This window comes from Epinephelus fuscoguttatus, linkage group LG15 (assembly GCF_011397635.1).
Source record: "Epinephelus fuscoguttatus linkage group LG15, E.fuscoguttatus.final_Chr_v1".
NCBI classification, from domain to species: domain Eukaryota; kingdom Metazoa; phylum Chordata; class Actinopteri; order Perciformes; family Serranidae; genus Epinephelus; species Epinephelus fuscoguttatus.
The window spans coordinates 31,526,733-31,547,268 of record NC_064766.1 but is presented as its reverse complement, the minus strand read 5'-3'; the positions used below and the strand labels follow the sequence as shown (position 1 = coordinate 31,547,268).

The following is a 20,536-nucleotide window of genomic DNA, read 5'->3' as shown; positions in this document are numbered from 1 at the left end:
TGGTGTCTGGATGTTGACTGGAAACTGGAAATGAATATTTCTTATTGTCTCTCAGATTTAATATCTATGTTTTTAAAATAGCCTAAAAATGATCATGCAAGGTATCCACATAAACATATCTTTCTTTGTGAGACATGAGCACAAGTCATCAGCTCCTAGACTCTCTCCATTCAATATCTTCTCCAGAGCTGTGCAACAGACAGCACGGAGAACTATTTTTAATACAGCGATCTTTTTAGTATGCCATATCATAAACCTGAATCATTTATATGGATTTTTTAGACCCGGCCATTGCGTGTGTTGTGCGATGACGCGGTGGTCAGGTGTTGCCTCATATATCGAGGGGAGCTGTCCAAGTGCTGAAAACAGAAGAGATCAGCACCGCTCCTGAGGAGATGCCATACACCTTCACTGCTGTCTGAGCTTCATAGCCAAAGGTAAGACGCGTATATTTGATTGTTTAATTATTTTACCACTTCAAATGAATATCAGTTTGTCTTAGATTGCAGTATATTGTTTTTTGTGCATTCGCTCTGCGCAGATCTCGACATGTTATGTTAGACAGGGGGTTACCAATGTGATGAAACGCATCCTCAACAATCGATGATAACAATGCGCTGTTGCTACAGCGAATTACTGAGGATTTTTAATGAAGGTTTGTGCGTGTTAACGGGGAATCGGATGTTGAGGTTGCCAATAACAACGCGGGGAATGACTCATCCAGTGATGTGAATGTATCTCCTCACGCACACCATCGTCTCATTCAATTTGCGGAGCGTAACTCCCTGATAGACACACAAATCCCGGATAAAAACACACTCGCGCACGCTTTTACGCGTCGCCTTCGAGTAAGTTTTTCGCCAAAATAATAAGAAAAAAGAGATCCTGGTTGATTTTGGTGCATTTTGTTTTTCACTTGCTTTACTGATGTTGTGCTCTCTTGGTTTTGCAGGTAATAAATTGCCTATAATGCTGCATTTCCACCACAAGTTGCCCGCGGGGGGAGCCGTGGTCCTGCTCGCCTTCCTCCTCCATGGATGCGCCGTGCAGGCTGCGTCTCTCCCCCGCCACTACAGGCTCCGAGGCGGGGAGAGTGAGGGGCAGCCGGCTGCCTACCCACCCAGCTCCGACATGATCAAAGCCCTGGAGTACATTGAGAACCTGAAGCAGCGGAACGGGGGCCGACCTGAACCCGTGGATTATGACGAAGTGGACAAGTTCAGGGTGCTGCTTCAGCTCGCCTCGCAGCAGGACGAGAGCCCCGGGGACCGTCAGCCTGCCCCCGGCATGCAGAGGCAGGACATTACCGCTGAGCAGCTGATGAAAGCCCTGCTCAAGTCTCTCCAGGATCGTGCCGGGAAGGAGGCGAAACTCAGCCCCGTCTCGGCGCCCAGGAACGACCGCCGCACGCACAGGCACCGCACCAAAGAAACTGAAGTCCCCGAGAGCGCACCGGCAGACTACGGTAATTTCCCCAGACCCCACAAGAAATACCCGCTGATGTTTGAGGACGAGGAGAACACAGACGCTTCCAAGCGGGCCACAGAGGACCTGGGCGAGCAGTACACGCCCCAGAGCCTCGCCAATTTACGCTCCATCTTTGAAGAGCTGGGGAGGATGCCCACCATCGCCGGCCAGAAGAGAGACGTGTTCGGGGACGACGATGATGAGGAAGAGGACGGGTTCAGCCTGAGGAGCCAGGCCTACGAGGACGTGGCCGGAGGAGAGGAGTGGGTGCCCGTGGAGGAGAGGGAGGAGACTGAGGAGATGGTGAACGGGAGCCACGAAGAGATGGACAGGGCGCTCGGTGAGCAGGAGGAAGCAGAGAGGGAGGAGATGCAACGCCGGGCGAACCAAGAGGAGGCTGATGATGACACCAAGCTGGTTGATTACTACCTGTTGAAGGTGCTGGAGATGAGCGACCAGACGCAGAAGCGGGATAAGACCGGGGAGCAGAGGAAGAGGCTGATCCGTCCCTCCATCGTGGATCCCCGGACTGTAAAGGAGCTGCTCCAGCTCTCCCTGAAGCTCCACGTCCCCCCACAGGACCTTATCGATATGCTGCTCACAGAGGAGCTCAGGAAGCTCCACCGTGAACCCCAGACTTCGACTCGCTACACCACCGGCACGACCCCAAAGATTAGGTACTACAGCCGCAGACTGCCGCTGAAGAGCAAGCCCGCCGCCGCTCCTGATGACATGGACAGAGAGGACTTTTTAGACATCATCGGCGTGGAGACGATCAGCAACGAGTACCCCGTGGTGCAGAGACCCATGAAGACCTCTCCATCCTCGGACAGGATTCCAGTGGCGTCCAATCCTGTTGCAAATTCAGGCCCGGTTAAAATCCCTCCTCCCTCCGGGCGCAGGGAGAATCTCTTTTTATCCGAGCTCAACAAAATGCCCCTGAAACGTCAGGCTGATGTCGCAGATGATGAAGATGACGACGGCGACGTGGAAGACGAGGTGACCACCTACCTGGCGGCCAAAATCCTCACAGAGTACCCCAACACCATCACCAAACGGGACACCCAGGCGCAGCTGAAGGGACAGTTCCCCTACGAGCTGTACGAGCGCGTCATGAAGGACTACTTGGGCCAAGCGGACGCTGAAAAGAGGCCAGTGTCCAAGAGGGATACCGAGGTGGCCACAGAGGAGAAAGTTGAGCCCACAGAGATGCAGGGGAGAGAGGAGCTCACGGCCAAGACCTCGGCTCCACAGACCGTAAACGAAGAGGAGGAGAAGGAGCACCGTGAGAAAACAGCGGCTGCGATGTAGCCCGGCGCCCCAAGACGCACGAAATTATGAATATAGTATTTATACTGTCTCAAAAATAAAGTTTGGTGGACGTGATCTAGTTTACAGATTTCTATCATATGAACTATAGCTGGTAATATCACCCTAACGAAAATGAACTATAGCAATCTTACAGGTTCGAAAACATTTTTAAAACAAGTCCCTATACTTGCTGCAAGAACATTATAGAAATATTATATTGATATCGTAGATTAAAGGTGCAATCCGTGCATCAACAAAAACACAACAAAAGTATCCTCGTTTGATTTGTCACTCTCAGATTGCCAATTATATCAAATCACAATGAAATCCAACTTATTAAAGTTTTGTGATGTTGTTGACGGTTTGTTTACGTTAATGGTGTTTGTAAACAGGCCTATATTTTCAATTATAATCAGCAGAGTGATGGTAAAAACGCTTATTTTTCATCTATGTCAAACTATTCGATTGCATATGTTAATATATATCTGTAAATGATAAAGTATAATGCTGACTGGGCCTTTAAACACACACAGTATGGTGACAGGAGTACTATAGGAATATTATAGGGACTTTTCGTTAGGGCAGCGTGCTGGGCTGAGAACGAGTGTTGTTGTGACTCGTGATATATTCAGGGTTAGTGGATTTAATGTTATTATTACTATTATTATGGATAATTATTTCCAAGTCTAAATATCAGACCGTCGCCTGCCTTCCGACCCTTTCATACTACGAAGCTCTGTATTTGTTGGCCTACCAGTGGTTGTGCTATGTATGCTCATTTTTAAACCATTTTGTACATGTTCAATAATGTGTGATGAATCACAGATGAATAAAGCATCAGCGGTATTATTTTTCTTCTTGCTGAGTTGTGTTGCCTTATTAAAAATCACTGTACATGCAAGCAGGGCCGAAGCTAACACGTCTGGGGCCCTGGGCAAGCTTCCCATGGCGCCCCCACCCCCTCAAAAGAATTATTATTATTATTATGTTTTATGAGGAAAAATAGGTAGTGCTGCACTTAGTTAAGGCTCTGTGTTGTTAGTAGTAGTTAAAAAAAAAAGTCTGGTGCTCTTAAAGGACGGGGCAAAGAGTCACTTAAAGATAAAAAACAGCGACTGGCCAGCTCACTCAGCAAGCAGTCCAAAAATGCATCCAAGGCACTCTGACTATAGTTAAACATCCTTTAAACAAACGCATTTCGACTAGAGCAGGGGTGTCAAACACACGGCCCAGGGGCCAGAACCGCCCTCCAAAGGGTCCAATCTGGCCCACTAGATGACTTTGCATGACTAATGTTGGTGCACGTGTGAAGGTTGAGAGGTTTCACAATGAATACTTCCTGATACGAGGACATCACATTTTGGATTTACTTGACCTTATACTTCATTCTGCGTAACTTAGACCTGTTGTCCTCGTTCGTGGACACTTTTTGTGCCATCTAGTGGTATTAAGAGCACAATACACTAATCTATGTTAAAACAAGGTGGCAGCCATCTCTGCCAAGTCAGTCTGCAGCCGATCCCGACACAAAAGTGGACAAAACCTGATCAAGTTTATGGCTGAATCTCGTTTGTTTATGATTAATAGCATTTGCAGTTTGATATGGCAAAAATTTGACCAACTTTAGCAACAGTAAGTACTCAATTGAAGACAGTGGGACTTAATTCTTGTTGACAGTGTTTGGGTTTTTGTTCTCATCAGGTCCGACTGATCCCAAATAGCTAGGAGAAATTAAAAATGCAAACCATGCAAAAGTTCGGGTCTCAGGAGGTTGTTGAACATTGTGTGTAATATTGTCAACCAGCAGCTTCAGTACAAAACAATCTGTGTCAGACTTCTATCTTAAAGCAATATGGGTGGCACCCTACTGCTGAGGAACTGACAAAACTTCAGGTTGTAAATGGTTTGTAAGGCAGCAGATGACTTCACCTGCTTCTTCAATTGCTTCTACTTTAGGGGTAAATTATGAAAAAAAAATGCACATGTAGTGACAGTGAGTAGTCGACTGACTGAATGTGGAAAAACTGAGACAAACTGTTGAGTTTGCACAGATTTTTCTGAGGATATTACAGGCTGTTCATCATGTATTTTGTAAATGGATGAACATTTTCAGAATGGACCTCTTTATACAAAAAAAAAAATAAATAATGGGTTGTTATTTATAGGTTATTATGCAGTGGTTTCACAGGTCTGGCCCACTTGCGATCAAATTGAGCTGTATGTGGCCCCTGAACTAAAATGAGCTTGACACACCTGCATTAGAAAGTCTTCATCAGGGTGTAAAATGCATTGGAAGCAGGTGTGCAACTTAAGAGCTCATGTAGGAGCTGTGTGACACAGGTCACATGATACAGTATATTGGTCAACTACTGGACAAAAAAACCCAACATACAGTATATGACAGGAGTCAGACCACCACCTCCAGAGGAGTCTGAGGTCTCTTGGCGTGTTCACATATGTGCACAAAATGCTGAGTCACCGCTTTGAGTCCATTTAGAGGGCTGAAAAGGACCAGGTGTGAAAACAGTGCCACGAGGTCTGGTTAATTTTAGTCACACAATTCTGATGAAAATGATGACTCAAAGCAGACTGTTTTTATCAAAATACATATTTTAATCATACAGAAAGCTCCGACATCACAAATTGCACGATAAAAAAAACAGTGATATTGACACCCACACTACCAACTGCTCCTTCTAAAGACTAACGGACCCACACATGTGAAATATACAGATTAAAAACAGTAAGAAATTCATCACAATCAGTCCAGTCTGTTGAAATCTGTTGTTTTTGAGACTGTTTTTTTCCAAATATAGTTGAAGATCAGCACATTTTCCTCCAAAATCAACTGGTAGTGTCACATCAAATATATTAATACATGATTTAAATATAAACTCAACACATTCACAAACCTAAAATCAGTTTTTACATCCCTGATCCTCTATTACTACTTCATTTACATGACAATAATCAATGTGAAAAAACAACCCTCCCCCTTCCTTCAGTTGAGCGCATGACTCTGAGCAAATATTAGACTCACTCTAAAATGCAGTTACATTGGGGCAAAGCTTCAGGCAGAAGGCGAGATATTCAATATGTCCCTTTCTTCTTGGGAAAATGTTCAATAGAATCAAAGGAAAGTCCATATCCATATTCAGAAACTTCTTTGACTCATACACAGTACATTTGGTTCCTGTATTCCTCCCCGCTGTTCCTTTATGTGCCGTTTCCCCCTGCAGGGTTAAAATGCAGGTTTGCTCATATACTCCTCCATGGTCTGGAAAAAAAAAGCACAGAGAGTTTAGTTTAAATGTCAGGTTCTGCTGTTTGTAAAAATGCATTGAAGTACAAGAAGTATTCACAGGCACACATCCACACATACCCTGGTATTAAGTTCTGAGCACACCAACTAACACAAGCGGAACATCTAACCTTTCTGTCCATATTCAAGGTCATCCAAACAGCTCCACCTCATACCACTCACTGCTGTCATCCTGAAGCGATAATGGTCAAAATGAATGGGAGGCTACGCTGCACATAATCCAACTCTTGATTAAAAAGTGTTAGTCAGCCCTACTCAGAAGCACAGAACACACCCAGTTAACTACTGTACCACACAGAGCCATGAGCCTACAGGGAGAGCGGGGAAGCATCAGCCAAACACTAAACCTACGTCACGTTCCAGGGAAATCTGTCTCCCACTCGCAATAACACTGGCAGAGAGAGAGAGAGACACAGAGGGAGATACACACACACACACACACACACACACACAGAGGGGGGGGGGGGTTGAGGAAAAACAGCAGCACAAACACAAATCTATACATAAAGGAGCTAATATCCACAAGCCTATAAGCTACAAGAAGGAAAGCCACACCAGGGACTCAGCAGCACCACTGTTAATTGAACTCATTATCACACTAACTACTGAGGATGTTTGCCGGTAATTTCACACACACACAAATGAGCATGTTCCCAAACTGGAGCTTGATTCATGATAAGTGTTATAAAGAACCAATTTCAGGCATCTGGATCCGTCTAAGTACCCCATAGCCGCCGACATTAAAAAACAGACACAATCAACACTAAACTACATCCACATGTCACCCTCTGTCTAAATTTTGTCGAGCCGTGCGACAGATGTTACATGCTCACACCACAGATGCAAACCAGGCTGTGTGTTGTTTTTGTGTTGTGTAGGAGAGTGTGTCAGCGCGTCTCACCTCCTGCAACATGTCCGAGGCTTCGATGGAGCGGTTCACCATTTGTTTGGAGGTTTCTTGTATTTCGCCGCCCATTAGAAACTCATCCAGGATAAAATAGGCCTTCTCAAAGTTAAAGATTATGTCCAGCTCACACACCTGAGAGGAAGTTAGTGCGATTATTATAAAAACATTGTTTTCTCTTCTACATTAAAACTGCAGTGTGATATGATCTTTACAGCCTAGTTCAGGGGTAGGCAACCTGCTCTTTTGCCCCTTTCCAGTGGCTCCCTGTGGCTTTGGCAAAAAGTTATATAGGAAATAGTAATGGCCATCCATCCATCCATCCATCTTCATATATTTATCCAGGGCCAGGTCTCAGGGGCAGCAGGCCAAAGCACCCCAGACATCACTCTCCCCAGCAACACTTTCCAGCTCCTCCTGGGGGATCCCGAGACGTTTCCAGGCCAGACGAGCTATGTAATCCTTCCAGTGTGTTCTAGGTCTGCCCCTGGGCCTCCTACCAGTGGGACATACCTGGAACACCTCTAACAGGAGGCGCCCTGGAAGCATCCTGATCAGATGCCCAAACCACCTCCACTTAATAATGGCTGTTTTCTAACATTTTAATTTTCATTTGTCAGCCTATCTCAGCTGACACTAGGCGAGAGGTGGGTTACACCCTGGACAGGTAACCAGACTATCACAGGGGTGACACACACAGACAGACAACCAATCACACCTACGGCCAATTTAGAGTCACCAATTAACCTGCATGTCTTTGGACTGTCGGAGGAAGCTGGAGTACCCTTTTACCGCCAACGATGCAAAGTTAAAAGTGCCAAACAATCATAAATAGCCCACTGCAGAGTAGCCACCTTCTGGTAAAACTTATCAATAAAGGCTGATGTAGACCTATTAGTAATGTTAATGGGCAAATCTAGACTTACTGTTACCATCATTATAAGGCTCAAATATGTTTTGCAGCTCCAGGCAGATTATTTGAGAGCTTTTGATAGTAAAGGTTGCAGACCCCTGGTCTAGTTCATCAATAAATGTGGTTGATTTAAAGGGGCAGTTCACCCTAAAATGGAAAATGCATATTTTTCCTCTTACCTGTAGAGCTATTTATCGATCTAGATTGTTTTTGGTGGGAGTTGCCAAGTGTTGGAGATATCGTCTGTAGAGATGTCTGCCTTCTCTTGAATATAATGGAACTAGATGGCACTCGGCTTGTGGTGCTCGAAGTATGTCTTGGAAAATGTATCAAATATGAAAGTATGTGAATGTCACTGTGTACAATGATAGTTATTGTATGAATGTATGATGTATCCACAGTCATAGTTTGGTATTTCAGCGGCCTCAATGTCCTTTACTGTCCGCATGCAGGCATGTGAGGAGGCTCCAGGGTGTCTTAAGGTTAAGATACTGTAAGATAAAGACCTTGTACATGTTAACACTCTACTGTTAAGCAGATCAGTATGACATGTGACACACACTATATAAGGCTGAATCATTGTTATGTTACTTCAATCTGATTTGATTTGTGTTGTATTAAGAAATCATGACCTGGTTGCTGAAGTTAATTCACAGATTTTGTTGTGAGCAGTCTCATGTAGGAACTATTTTCTTTCTGTTCAACTACACCCGCCAACTGTAACGCCGTGCAGAATGACGCGAGCATCTACTGAGCTAGCTCACCTAGCACCAGTGAGCTAGTTACAGCTCAGGAGGAGGACGCAATTAATGTTTACATCTCCCATCTCTTTTTTGAGCACTTTAAAGACCCAAACGCTGGAGAGAAGGCAGACATCTCTACTGCCAAAATCTCCAACACTTGGCAGCTCACACAGGATTAATCTATATTTATAAACAGCACTACAGGTTCTCTTTAAGCTACCATCATATTTCAACAGCTACACTTCAGGCTGCAGTTGCATATTGAATTAAAGAGGATGAAACTCAATGAAATACATTGCCAAAATATTTGTCCAGCAGCTCCACATAACGATGAATAACCTCCAAGGCTATCAGCTCATTCTCCTGGTTCTCAATGGCCAAGCAGAAATACAAGCTTGCATACCTGAGGAAAAAGTGATACAGTGATGACTTGCAGCTGATATCAATATATAGAGGAATTATAAATTATATATACAGCATGTTTAACTGTGAGTAGACAAGAGACTGGGGTTCTTGCTGCTTAAAGGACTAGTTTGTAGGATTTAGTGGCATCTAGAGATGAGGTTACAGATTGCACCACCTCTCTGCCCTTCCATGCGCATGCGAGAAAAGCCTGAGGCAGAGAAAGCAAACCGCCCTGCCCTTCCATGCGCCTCCATAGAAAGCCTGAGGTAAGGAGAGCAGCAGCAAAGACCCCCCGGAAACAGAACAGAGCAGCATCAGTGACAAACAGAAATGACACTGTTAAGTCGGACACTGCATGAAAAGGAGGAGCTGGGGTGAAGGTGGGTTGCAAAGAGCCTATCAGAGGAAGCAGTAACAGTAGGCAGGCCAGAGCAGTTTAAACAGGGTGCCCTGAATGAGATTTGCCAACTGGTTGCGTAGAAAGGAATCATGCGATCTATCAGCAGACTCCCCTCCATCAATCAGCTGATCAGGCTGCTTGAGATCAGCTGAGGTAGCTGGGATGCTATGCTCAATTTATTAATATTACACTCCAATATATCCCCCTAATTCCTACACACTGGACCTTTAAGAAGCAGATAAATGAATTTAAACTAGTTGAACAAACATGCCAGGGGCAGCACCCACCTCTTGTAAATAATCTTCAGGTCTTTCCAGTGCAGGAAGTTACAGGAGCGTGGTTGCCGTCCCAACACCATCGTGGTCATGTCCCTGGTGATCTTCTTCTTCTCACGTTCTGACATGGGCGTGAACCATTTCTGCAGACGCAGCTTCCCCTGGCGACTGAAGAGCAGCAGGAAGCGCATCTAACGACACAAACACACCGCAGGGTCAGAGGGGCAACCGTGATGCACGCATGAACCAAGGAGCTAACTTGTATTTGCAAATACCCACTCATGTCTGCACAGACGTGAGTCACTGCAGAGGACACTGAGTGCCCTCTAACACACAAACCAAGGGTCAAACAAGAGGTGTGCTGTTGTCATGGCTCATTAAAGAGTAACTCCACTGACCAAACACATCACGAGAGGAGGAAAAAATGTGAATGTCAACATACGATTTAGGAAGAGGTGGTTGGTGTTGGTGGCGTTTCCTTTACGATTTTCAAAAGAGCAAAAAGAATTCGGGTTCGGATGTTTACAGAGTGTGCTTCCTAGCTTTGGAAATAGATTTGGCTACAAATCAAAATGGACATTAATTTTCCCCCATCTCTCTTGGAGCCACACTGACACACAGCTTCCTTTAGGTCTTCCTCTCATTGTTGGTGTAAGAGAGGCTATTAGACAACACATTACTCCAGCTTTAATGACCTTACACTGGCTGCACATTTGGTTTAGGTTTGATGTTAAGATTTTCCAAGCTTAAAGTCCTTCATGGCCTTGTCCCAGAATATATATCTGAACTGCTGTCCCTGTACAAACCATTGTGCAAGCTGAGATCCTCTGGCACTGACCTACTGACTGTTCCCACCTCACACTTACAGACTAAAGGGGACTGAGCGGATGCGGAACAACCTGCCTGAGGAACTCTGGCATGCTAATCAATATCTACCATCTATCGACTGTACCTTACTCTTGATGTTGCACATAAGGCTTGCACTGCTCTACTTTAGTTTAAATTTGCCCACTGTTTACAATGTTACACATTTTTAAATCATCCGTTGTTGTTACTCTTTTTTCCCCTTATGCTTGCCTGGTTAGTCAAACATTAACTAATGGTCTAGAGAGTGTTTTGTGCTGCACGTTTAAGTGTAAATAAACATGAATAAAATAAAATGGACTAATCTGTGCAAGTGAAATAACCTCTTCAACCCTAACAGACCCACCAGTGCACAGATAATCCCTAAACTCATGTTAGGCAGCAACGCACCAAAGTTTCAACTCACTAAAATTCCCCCCCCAAAAAACAGCTAAGAAGTCAAGAGTTAATTATAAGGGAGTGTAAACATTATAATGCACTGAATAGGCCTGAAGTGCCCCCCCCCCCCGTCATCACCTGCAAAATGTCACTCATATCAAAATGTACTGACGGGGTAAAAACTTAACATTACCACTAATGGGAAAACATGCAAAGGAACTGCAAAAAACAAAATGACTAAAACAAGGCTCAAAATGACCACAAAGAGACACAAAGTAAATCCACAGAAACACAAAACAACCACAAGGAGACACAAAATGACCACAAGGAGATACAAAACAACCAAAAAAGACAAAACGACCACAAAAAGACACAAAATAACCCCAAAGAAACACAAAACAACCAAAAAAGACAAACCGACCACAAAGAGACACAATATAACCCCAAAGAGACACAAAACAGCCGCAAAGACACACAAAATGACCAAAAAGCCAAAACAACCACAAAGGGACACAAAATAACCCCAAAGAAACACAAACCAGCCACAAAGAGACACAAAATGACCACAACGAGACACAAGACGACCACAAAGAGACACAAAACAACCAGAAGGAGACACAAAATGACACAAAGAGACACGAAACAACCAAAAAAGACACAAAATAACCACAAGTTGACACAAATGACCACAAGGAGACACAAAATGACACAAAATAACCACAAGTTGACACAAATGACCACAAAGAGACACAAAATGACACAAAGAGACACCAAATGACACAAAGACACACCAAAAGACATAAAAGAGACACAAAACAGCTACAAAGAGACACCAAACGGCACAAAGAGGCACAAAACAACCACAAAGAGACACCAAACGACTCAAAGAGACACAAAGCGACCACAAGGAAATGCAAAACGACCACAAAGAGACATAAAGCAACCACAAAGAGACACAAAGCGACCACAAGGAAATGCAAAATGACCACAAAGAGACACAAAACGACCACAGAGACACCAAATGACCACTAAGAGACACAAGGTGACCAAAAGAGACACAAAACAACTACAAAGTTGTCGAGGCAAAAAAGAAAAAAGGTGCTAAACGTCTGTGTTACTCCTGTGTAGGAGAGGTGGTGGGGCCTTTTGCATATCTGTGCCCGGGGGCCTATTGTCTTAATATAATCCGCCCATGATTATGCACAACGTATTTCCCATATTTCCATATGGATGTGATGAACTGCTGGAGAAACCAAAACCTTAAAGTACGGCACACTGTTGTAAAGTAGGGAGTAGAAACATTTTCTCTAACTTTGTAGCCACTTTAGGAAAGTGTCGGAGTTCAGTTTGTTTCCATTAAAATGAGGAAGTACTTGTAAAGTGGAAGGAAAAAGAACAGCACTGCTGGAGAGACGTTGTCAGGATTACAAAACTACAACCACACTGACACAAACGTACATACTGGTATTTCCAGGTGTGTATCCCCAGTTTGAGCCCACAGGCAAATTAATGGAAAGCATTAAACTGCCACCAGGGCAGGACCCGACCGAGGCAAAGTGACGAAACCTGTTTGACTGAGAGACCGGTTGACGAAACGTACACCTTACTTCCGGCTGTCGCTTTATGAGATTAAACACAATTAAACCTCACAATAGAAACCAAATACAGCTGCAGTTTGGCGGCCTGACAAGGACAAACAGGCCTGCGTGTTAAAGGAAGTGGTGTAGAGTAGGTGTAGGTCCTAGCTTTAGCTACCTGTCAGCGACGACAGGTGCAACAGGTGAACAGCCTGACGTTATCTTTACAGTCATGCGTAAAAAACAACACCCGCCAAACACTTACCATCTTGTTGCTGCGCCAGGAGCTATAAACGCTTTCTGGAGATTCAAAGACAATGACTTTAACCCTCACAAAGGGTCAGCTGGTGCGGCTGAACGCATATCTGTCCGTCGTTGACTCCAGCAGTCAGTGTGAAAGTTGGTTAACTCCGCCCTGCTGGCCGCCGGAGGAGCGGTGCCTGCTGGACGCGTCACCACACCTCACAACCATCTGGATTGGCTACTGTGGGTTTGTGTTGCATGAACGCAGCCCATCACAGCATCTAGAGATCTACCACGTGACTTTTGCACGGTGCATTTTAATGAATGAGCCGATAAAAGTTTAACTAATGTCACTTGACTGTCAGGGTTGAGTGTTTTTGAAGTGTTGTGTCCAAGGAGTGTCGGCAGAGAGCAGCAAGGGCTCCCTCTGTGTCTGCTTCATGTGATGCTGATCTGTCACAGTGGTTGACCAGGACTGGCAAACTGGGGCACATCTTGGGATTGGTGACATGTCTCTGTACCGAAATGCCATCTGGTTTTGGAATGGGATCCACCAATATACAAGGTCAGTCAACATATTTGGATCTGTCTTTGGAGAGATGTAAAGAATCTGCTTTCAGGGGATCCTTTGTCTGCTATATACCCTGAATTATTAGTCCTGCTTGTTGGCTGTCTAAATATAGGATTTAAGCCTGTAAAATGTTTTTCATGTCATGTATGTAAGCCTAAAGGCTGCTGAACAGAGGGCTGCCAAAGGTCTGATCACCGTATGGCACACATCACCACACAAACTGCCCTCTATGTGCTATTACAATACCTCTATTGACAGCTGATGTGTCTTGTGGGTGACATTCGCATCACCTGACTCCACTGAAACTAACCATAACATCCATGTCTAGTATTATACGGAGAGATGAAGTTATGTCCCTCCAAACTTTTTCATCAGAGAAGCATTTTTTTTATCGATACCTCCAATAAAGACGTCATTACAACCAAAAAATCAAAAAGAAGAATATCAGAGAAGCCAGTCAACCCTTTATTCAACTATTTATATATCAGATACTAAACGAGGGGTCATCTCTCAACTCCTTAAATCTCTCCACAGTGTAAAAGTTTATTCGACAAAATATATAAAGGTCAGATGGGAGAAGGAAGGAGACTTGACGATGAGAGATGAAGAATGGCAAGATATATGTGTATTTCAACAGACTATACTATACCCCCCCAAAGTAAAAGGTATTGGCAAAATAATGGGTATATTACTGGCAGCAGGGACAAAGGCTCTGACCAGAAAATAGATGACGCATGTTGGTCCGACAATAAATGACTGGACAGATGTGACAGTGGAGATTTACATGATGGAAAAAGGTCACCTAAAGACGGACATTTTCATACAACTCTGGGAAAAATGGATGCAAAGTGTTAAACCTTTTAGACCGGACTTTGTTAGGATAATTCAACCATAACATTTTATTTATAAAGTTTTCATTTTAGCCTTTATCTCTACCTCTCTAGGTGTGTTTAGTTTTGTTAGAGCCCCTTTTTCATAGCCATCCTTTGGAAATGGACAGAAATAGAGAATGAGTCAATACAAGATTACAAAAACATTGCACATACCGATTCGTGTGTTTCCCATGTGCCTTCAGGAAGGGATATGAGGCAGCATGTAAAGACTTTGAGCCCAAAGACCTGGACGTGTCCGTTGTGGGACGGTCTTTTATGATCACTGGAGCCAACAGTGGGATCGGCAGGGCCACAGCCATGGCTATAGCCAAGAAAGGTAAGATACTAGAAAGGTGTTCTCTTTGCCGTTCATTTTATACTGACAGAAAATCTTTGGCGTGTTGTTTCCAGGTGGGACCGTCCACATGGTGTGTAGGAACAGGGACAAAGCAGAAGAGGCCAGGTCGGACATTGTCAATAAGTCTGGGAACACGGTGAGTGTTGTTCACCTTGAACGCAGTGACAGATTCCATGATGTGTGAGGGAGAGGCTGATACTCATCTGGGTATTCTAGGAGGTGTACATCCATGTTGTGGACATGTCGGAGACACGCAAAGTCTGGGAGTTTGCAGAGGCCTTCAGGAAGCAGCATTCATCCTTGAATGTGCTGGTAGGTGACTCCCGTCTCTTTTAAAGGTCCAGTGTGTAGGATGTAGGGGGATATACTGGCAGGAATGGAATAAATATGTTTTTTTTTAGTGTATAATCACCTGAAGATATAAAATTGCTGTGTTTTCCTTACCTTAAAAAGGAGCCTACATATGGAGAAGGTCCTCATTTATGGAGATTGCCATGTTGCACCGCTATGTTTCAACAGTAGCCCGGATTAGACAAACCAAACATTGGGTCTAGATAAAGCGATTTGCATCCCCACCAAGTTGGAAGCCCATCTGTGATGTGCAGTGTCGGAAAAACACTGATTTGTAACATGAAACTGCTGTATTTAGTGCTTAACCAGTTAAAATCATCAGATCTGTTTGTTTTGAAAAGGAGGAGACCTCTGTAGGTAATTCGGCTCCTGGTAAAAACCTCCTGAACATCTCGATCTTATGTTATCAGAGAGAAAAGGTAACCACACATTAGCATGTTGGGCAAACCCCTCACCTCTGACATGCCAAATAGCGTCAGAGAAATGCTGATTTGTAATGTAAAACTGCTTTATACAATGCTTTTACCAGTTTTAATCACCCTATCCATTTGTTTTGGAGAGGAAGAGACCTCTGCGGATAACTCAGCTCCTGGTAAAAACATCCCAGACAATGAACACTAAAGGAATCTAACCAGGAGAATTTACAGCTGGTTGCAATCTGCAATCCTCACTGCTAGATGCCACTGAATCCACCTAAATCATTTAATGATCATTTAATCCTGATCAAATATTTATCTTCATAAACCAGTAATGTTGCTGCTGTTTGATTTTACTTCTCCATCATTTCTTTCATGGCAGATAAATAACGCAGGGTGTATGGTGCACAAGAGAGAGCTGAATGCTGAGGGCCTGGAGAGGAACTTTGCTACCAACACTATGGGTGAGACCTCAGTCTGATGGTATAGTACTATACTGGAATAGAATAGAATGACTTTAGTAAGACATAAGTATTTCTATAAAATAATTTTGTGGTTTTGTTTAGAGTTTTTCCCTTTTTTGTTTTTGCTTACATACTTGCAAAAAATGTATGAAGAGTAATGATGTGAATGGTTATGACGCACAAACAGGATGTCTTTCTTTCACTAAATTACAGTGGCAAAAAACACAACAGTTTTATACGTGTGACTTTCCTCCATCTCTTTAGGGGTGTACATCCTTACCCAGAGTCTGATACCACTTATACAGAAGAGCCGGGATCCAAGGGTGGTATGAACACACACACACACACACACACACACCAACAAAGTGCTCATCTGCATCATGCGGACAGCATAAAGCCGCTTTTGTCCACGGCTGTAGTGGCTGTTGTCTCAGCACACTGTGCCTCTTTTCTCCCTGTCTGTTAGATCACTGTGTCCTCGGGCGGCATGCTGGTCCAGAAACTCCTAGTCGATGACTTGCAGTCAGAGAAGGGCAGCTTTGATGGTGTCATGGTCTACGCCCAGAACAAGGTAGGAGAGGAGAATGTCATCCAGGTTATAACACAACCTGCGTGTTTGAGTCCTTACTCAGCAACTTTATCCGTCTCACTGGGTTTGGATTTGTGTGATGTGGCTGAACAGAATAAAAAAGATATAATATCGTTATGCAAAACACATTTACAGAAGTAGTGATTGTAGAGGCATGTTTTTAAACTGAGGTGACGATGTGTTGTTTCTTCTCAGAGGCAGCAGGTGGTGCTGACACAACAGTGGGCCAAAGCCAACCCAGTCATTCACTTCTCTGTGATGCATCCAGGCTGGGTCGATACACCAGGTACTGACTTATGAAAAGCTTTTTAATGAACAGAAAAATCACACACACACACACACACACACACACATACACACACTGTGTCCTGTCTGTGACAACTGTCCTGATGGCAGTGCTATGGTACATGTCTAAAGACCGAAGCTTTATCCATTTATTTTTTGATGTAACATTAAAAAGCAACCAAACCAGAGTTCACCAGACTGTTGTCCACCATCTTTAGACCTGGACAAGTAAATATATTATTTGACTGATAGTCAATAAGCAGACACACTGCACGCAGGAGGGCTGAATTGCTTAATCTTTTAATTTAGTCTTCATTTGAAATCTTACAAACAACGCCTTGAAGCAATTCAGTGTTATTGTGTGCGCTATATCTGCTTATTGACTATCACTCCTGTTTGGTTGCTTTGGAAATTAAATTCCCTAACACCCAGTGTGTGACTATACACCCTGTATTTGCGATCTGAATCCCATTTTCTGCATTTATTTTGGCACTATGGAAACAAAACAAAATAATTAAGTCAGTCATGAAGCTAAATTCTGCCAGAATAATCCTAAATATGTTAAATATGTTACTCATTTGTGGCATTTTTTAAGTATATCAGAGCAAAGTCAGCAGCTAAACTCACATTCTCAGCCAGAATCTGACAGCTGGCCCAACAGTTGCATGTTAAGCACAATTTTGTGTTAAAAAACAAGGTTTTGAAAGTGAAATGACACCTCGAGCTAAAGGAATAGCTGATATATGATTTTGAGCTATCACCTCCTGAGACTTTTGTTTGGTATGTATTTTTAATTTCTCCTAGCCATCTCCTCGAATCATTGCAAAATTCAAATCCATCATCTCTCCTCAAGGCTTCACTATTGCAGTTCTCTGTGCCTTGGTGTTGGCCAGTCATCTTTGTCTCGCCCGCAGCTGGTGCAGAACGCTGCAGCGAGACTCCTCACTGGTGCCAGAGAAAGAGACAGTGCTAGCATTGTTACAACAGTGTTAGCATCCCTGCACTGGCTACCTATCAAATTAATCAAAGTATTTTATTTTATCTTTTCATGTTTGTAGTTGTTCTTACCGGTTTTATTCTGTTTTATATTTGTGTACATTTTATGTGGCTATATATTTGTGTGTCATTCTTTTATTTTGTACAGCATTTTGGTCAACTGTTGTGTTTAAATGGGCTATATAGATAAATTTGCTTTGATTTATTTGGGATCAGTAGGACCCGATCAGAATAAAAAACAAACATTTTCATTGATTATTAAGTCCCAATTGTCTCAAATGAGTACTTCCTAATTAATAGCGTGTGTTACTTTCGCTAAAATTGGTCAAATGTGTTGCCATATCAAACTGCAAACACTCTTAATCATAAATAAACACGTTCCAACCATAAAATGTGATCAGGTTTTGTCCACTTTTGTGCCGGTATCAGCTGCAGACTGACTTGGCAGAGACGGCTGCCATCTTGTTTTTACATGGATCAGTGTATTGTGCTCTTACTGCCACTAGATGGCACAAAAAGTGTCCACGAACAAGGACGACAGGTTGTAGTTAAGAGGAATAAAGTATAAAGTCAAGTTAACCCAAAATTTGATGTCCCATATGAGGACACAGGGTCTCAGGAGGATAATACGGGACATGAGGTAGATGCCAATTTTTTTATATCAGTCTCTCTGTATCTTCAGTTCCATTTGCTTGATTAGAAAGAGATAACTCTTCGGCTGCTCTTTGGTAAATATATAAATCCAGTGTACACACACACACTACTAATCCTGGCTGTTTTTTTCCATTTCCAGCTGTCTCCACATCAATGCCTCAGTTCCACCACATGATGGGTGACAGGCTGCGCGGCGTAGAGCAAGGAGCCGACACTGTCGTGTGGTTGGCCTTGTCTAGAGCTGCTGCCAGAACACGCAGCGGGCAGTTCTTTCAAGGTGAGCAGCATGAAGTGTGACAGGTTCTTCCACGACACACACACACACACACACACACACACACAGATGCTCCTTTCATTTGTTTTCAGTCTTCTTATGTGAATTCTGACAGTAGGCACTGTTTGTGTTGCAGATCGTAAACCTGTTCCTGTCCACATGCCTCTGGCCTGGACTCACAGCTCTGCTGAAGAGATCCAGAGTTTCATGACTCAGCTGGAAACTTTGGCCAGAGCCGTTCAGTCACAGCCTGACGTAGAGCTTAACGGTCCCTCCAGACCTCAGTTTGTCTGAAAGCTGATTCAAATGTTAAACCATATGTAACCCATTAAAGCATTAGTTACAATAACATCAGCTCCTGGAAAACAAACCACAGTTATCATGCTTAGTCTTGTTTGTCTAATTTCTACACAGCCATATTTTCAGGATGGCTCATAGTTCAGTGATGACATTTGTGATGTCATCATGTGGTAACTGTCTGCATGGAATATGTCAGGCTCTATTGACTTAAAGACAAATGTCATTGATTTAGACTGAATATCTCATTAGCAGTTACTGAACACGAAACATGCCTGTCTATTATCTAGATCAGTGGCTCCAAAACTTATTCCTTCAGGGAGGCCTTTTCTATCACTGAGTAAACTGACCTCTCACTATCTTAAAGATATTTCACATTATATTCACTGTAACAATAACAGCACAGAACAACTGATAAACTGTACAATTAGCTTAAATAGTGAACGCAATACCTACAGGAAGAGTTTTCATGTTTTGTTTTGGGAACTTTTTGCACAATTCTTTTTCTGTAATATGTATTTTAATTTTTTTTAACGATACATACTTAAAAGGCTTTATTTATGGAGAAATTCAGGGGTTTCTTCCAAAATGTGGGACGAGGATGTGTGAATATAGCTTGCATTCGGGTCTTCAGTGCACCCTTTTCCTGTGAGATCTTTTTGAGTTTGTAGCTTGAATAATAATCTAAACTTTAAAAAATGTCAATTTCTTTCAGTTTTCTTCAAAGAAATGAATGACGTGCTAAGATACGGGCCTATTGTGTAGTTTAAAACGGTGGTTCCCAACCGGTGGGTCACCGGTTCATTCTGAATGGATCTGCAAGTGACTCTGAAGCATGTCAAGTTTGTGAAAAACACTTTATTTTCAAGTACAGTGCATTTCTGGCACAGAGCGTTTATTCTGAAGTGCTGTTTCCTGCTGTAGAGTGAGTGACTAACAGCAAACTAGCTCAACGACATGGCCAAATTCAAGTGTGGACTTGAACTAATGACTAAGAGGAAATCTGGACCCTGGGGCTGGACCAGTTGGGAACCACTGGTTTTAAACAAGTTTTCTAGTAACCCTTAAAATCAGGAAGGCCTCAAAACACCCCGTGAAGCTTTGGTGACCCCTAGTGGAGGCTGGGATCCCAGGTTTCAAGCCAGTGATATGGATCAGTGGTTCTCAACCATTCTCAAAAAGTGATACACATTAGGTCACAGAACCCTGTGTGACCTCCATCTGAAAAGATTTTGGTCGTCAGATATGATTAAAACCTGAATTCTGTAGTTTTCAAAGATAGTTGAGGAGATAAGCGTGCACAAAGTGAGTCCTGTGATCAGACTTGTCACTGATGTCTCTTACTTATACCAGTCTCACTTTTATAGTGTATTAAATAGTGAAAATAAACTGTTAACTATTTTTCTGGGGACACTCAGAACTCCCCAAGAGGACCCCTGATTGAGAACCACCGATCTAGATAATGCTCCCCTTTGAAGTTGTTCAATAATTGCAGTGTTAATAATGGGAAGTCCAGTCTGATGGATGTAATGTGGCATCAGTCATCTGCTCCTGTTCAGATTTCTCAGTCCTCACAAGGAGCCGATTTTGGTGTATTTCTTTATATA

General features: G+C 43.3%; 3 protein-coding genes across 6 annotated transcripts; 2 read left to right on the top strand and 1 right to left on the bottom strand.

Annotated features, from left to right (window-relative positions):
- The first annotated feature begins 341 nt into the window (after window positions 1-341).
- Window positions 342-3,633, top strand: scg2b (secretogranin II b). Of its 2 annotated transcripts, none has more exons than XM_049598646.1 (2): window positions 342-437; window positions 953-3,633. In XM_049598646.1, exon 2 carries the CDS (start codon window positions 970-972, stop codon window positions 2,776-2,778), a length of 1,809 nt encoding a protein of 602 aa, XP_049454603.1. In that variant the 5' UTR covers window positions 342-437; window positions 953-969; the 3' UTR covers window positions 2,779-3,633. The 2 variants fall into 2 exon arrangements, with proteins under 2 accessions (XP_049454603.1, XP_049454604.1); XM_049598647.1 differs by lacking the exon at window positions 342-437 and adding an exon at window positions 765-848.
- Window positions 3,634-5,368: 1,735 nt separating this feature from the next.
- On the bottom strand, window positions 5,369-12,985 carry ap1s3b (adaptor related protein complex 1 subunit sigma 3b). Of its 3 annotated transcripts, none has more exons than XR_007451087.1 (6): window positions 12,825-12,985; window positions 9,753-9,931; window positions 8,955-9,063; window positions 7,002-7,139; window positions 6,161-6,272; window positions 5,369-6,055 (listed from the first exon to the last, which is right to left on the bottom strand). XR_007451087.1 is itself a non-coding variant. In XM_049598680.1 (6 exons), exons 1-5 carry the CDS (start codon window positions 12,825-12,827, stop codon window positions 6,231-6,233), a joined length of 471 nt encoding a protein of 156 aa, XP_049454637.1. In that variant the 5' UTR covers window positions 12,828-12,985; the 3' UTR covers window positions 5,369-6,055; window positions 6,211-6,230. The 3 variants fall into 3 exon arrangements, 2 of the variants coding, with proteins under 2 accessions (XP_049454637.1, XP_049454638.1); XM_049598680.1 differs by having other exon boundaries at window positions 6,211-6,272; XM_049598681.1 differs by lacking the exon at window positions 6,161-6,272.
- Window positions 12,986-13,030: 45 nt separating this feature from the next.
- Window positions 13,031-20,371, top strand: LOC125902373 (dehydrogenase/reductase SDR family member 12-like). The gene is made up of 10 exons (XM_049598679.1): window positions 13,031-13,367; window positions 14,449-14,582; window positions 14,657-14,739; window positions 14,820-14,915; window positions 15,753-15,834; window positions 16,099-16,160; window positions 16,301-16,405; window positions 16,619-16,709; window positions 18,498-18,635; window positions 18,769-20,371. Exons 1-10 carry the CDS (start codon window positions 13,312-13,314, stop codon window positions 18,924-18,926), a joined length of 1,005 nt encoding a protein of 334 aa, XP_049454636.1. The 5' UTR covers window positions 13,031-13,311; the 3' UTR covers window positions 18,927-20,371.
- The last annotated feature ends 165 nt before the right edge of the window (window positions 20,372-20,536 follow it).

What these genes read in the sequence shown, in the direction of transcription:
- LOC125902373 (XM_049598679.1), top strand. Translation starts at nt 13,312, where the DNA reads ATGTCTCTGTACCGAAATGCCATCTGGTTTTGGAATGGGATCCACCAA. An exon ending in CATGGCTATAGCCAAGAAAG is followed by an intron (nt 14,583 to 14,656) that starts GTAAGATACTAG and finishes TGTTGTTTCCAG; the next exon opens with GTGGGACCGTCCACATGGTG. An exon ending in TGGTCTACGCCCAGAACAAG is followed by an intron (nt 16,406 to 16,618) that starts GTAGGAGAGGAG and finishes GTTTCTTCTCAG; the next exon opens with AGGCAGCAGGTGGTGCTGAC.
- scg2b (XM_049598646.1), top strand. Translation starts at nt 970, where the DNA reads ATGCTGCATTTCCACCACAAGTTGCCCGCGGGGGGAGCCGTGGTCCTG.
- ap1s3b (XM_049598680.1), bottom strand. An exon ending in CTGAAGATTATTTACAAGAG is followed by an intron (nt 9,064 to 9,752) that starts GTGGGTGCTGCC and finishes CTTTTTCCTCAG; the next exon opens with GTATGCAAGCTTGTATTTCT. An exon ending in CCTCGGACATGTTGCAGGAG is followed by an intron (nt 6,273 to 7,001) that starts GTGAGACGCGCT and finishes TTATCGCTTCAG; the next exon opens with GATGACAGCAGTGAGTGGTA.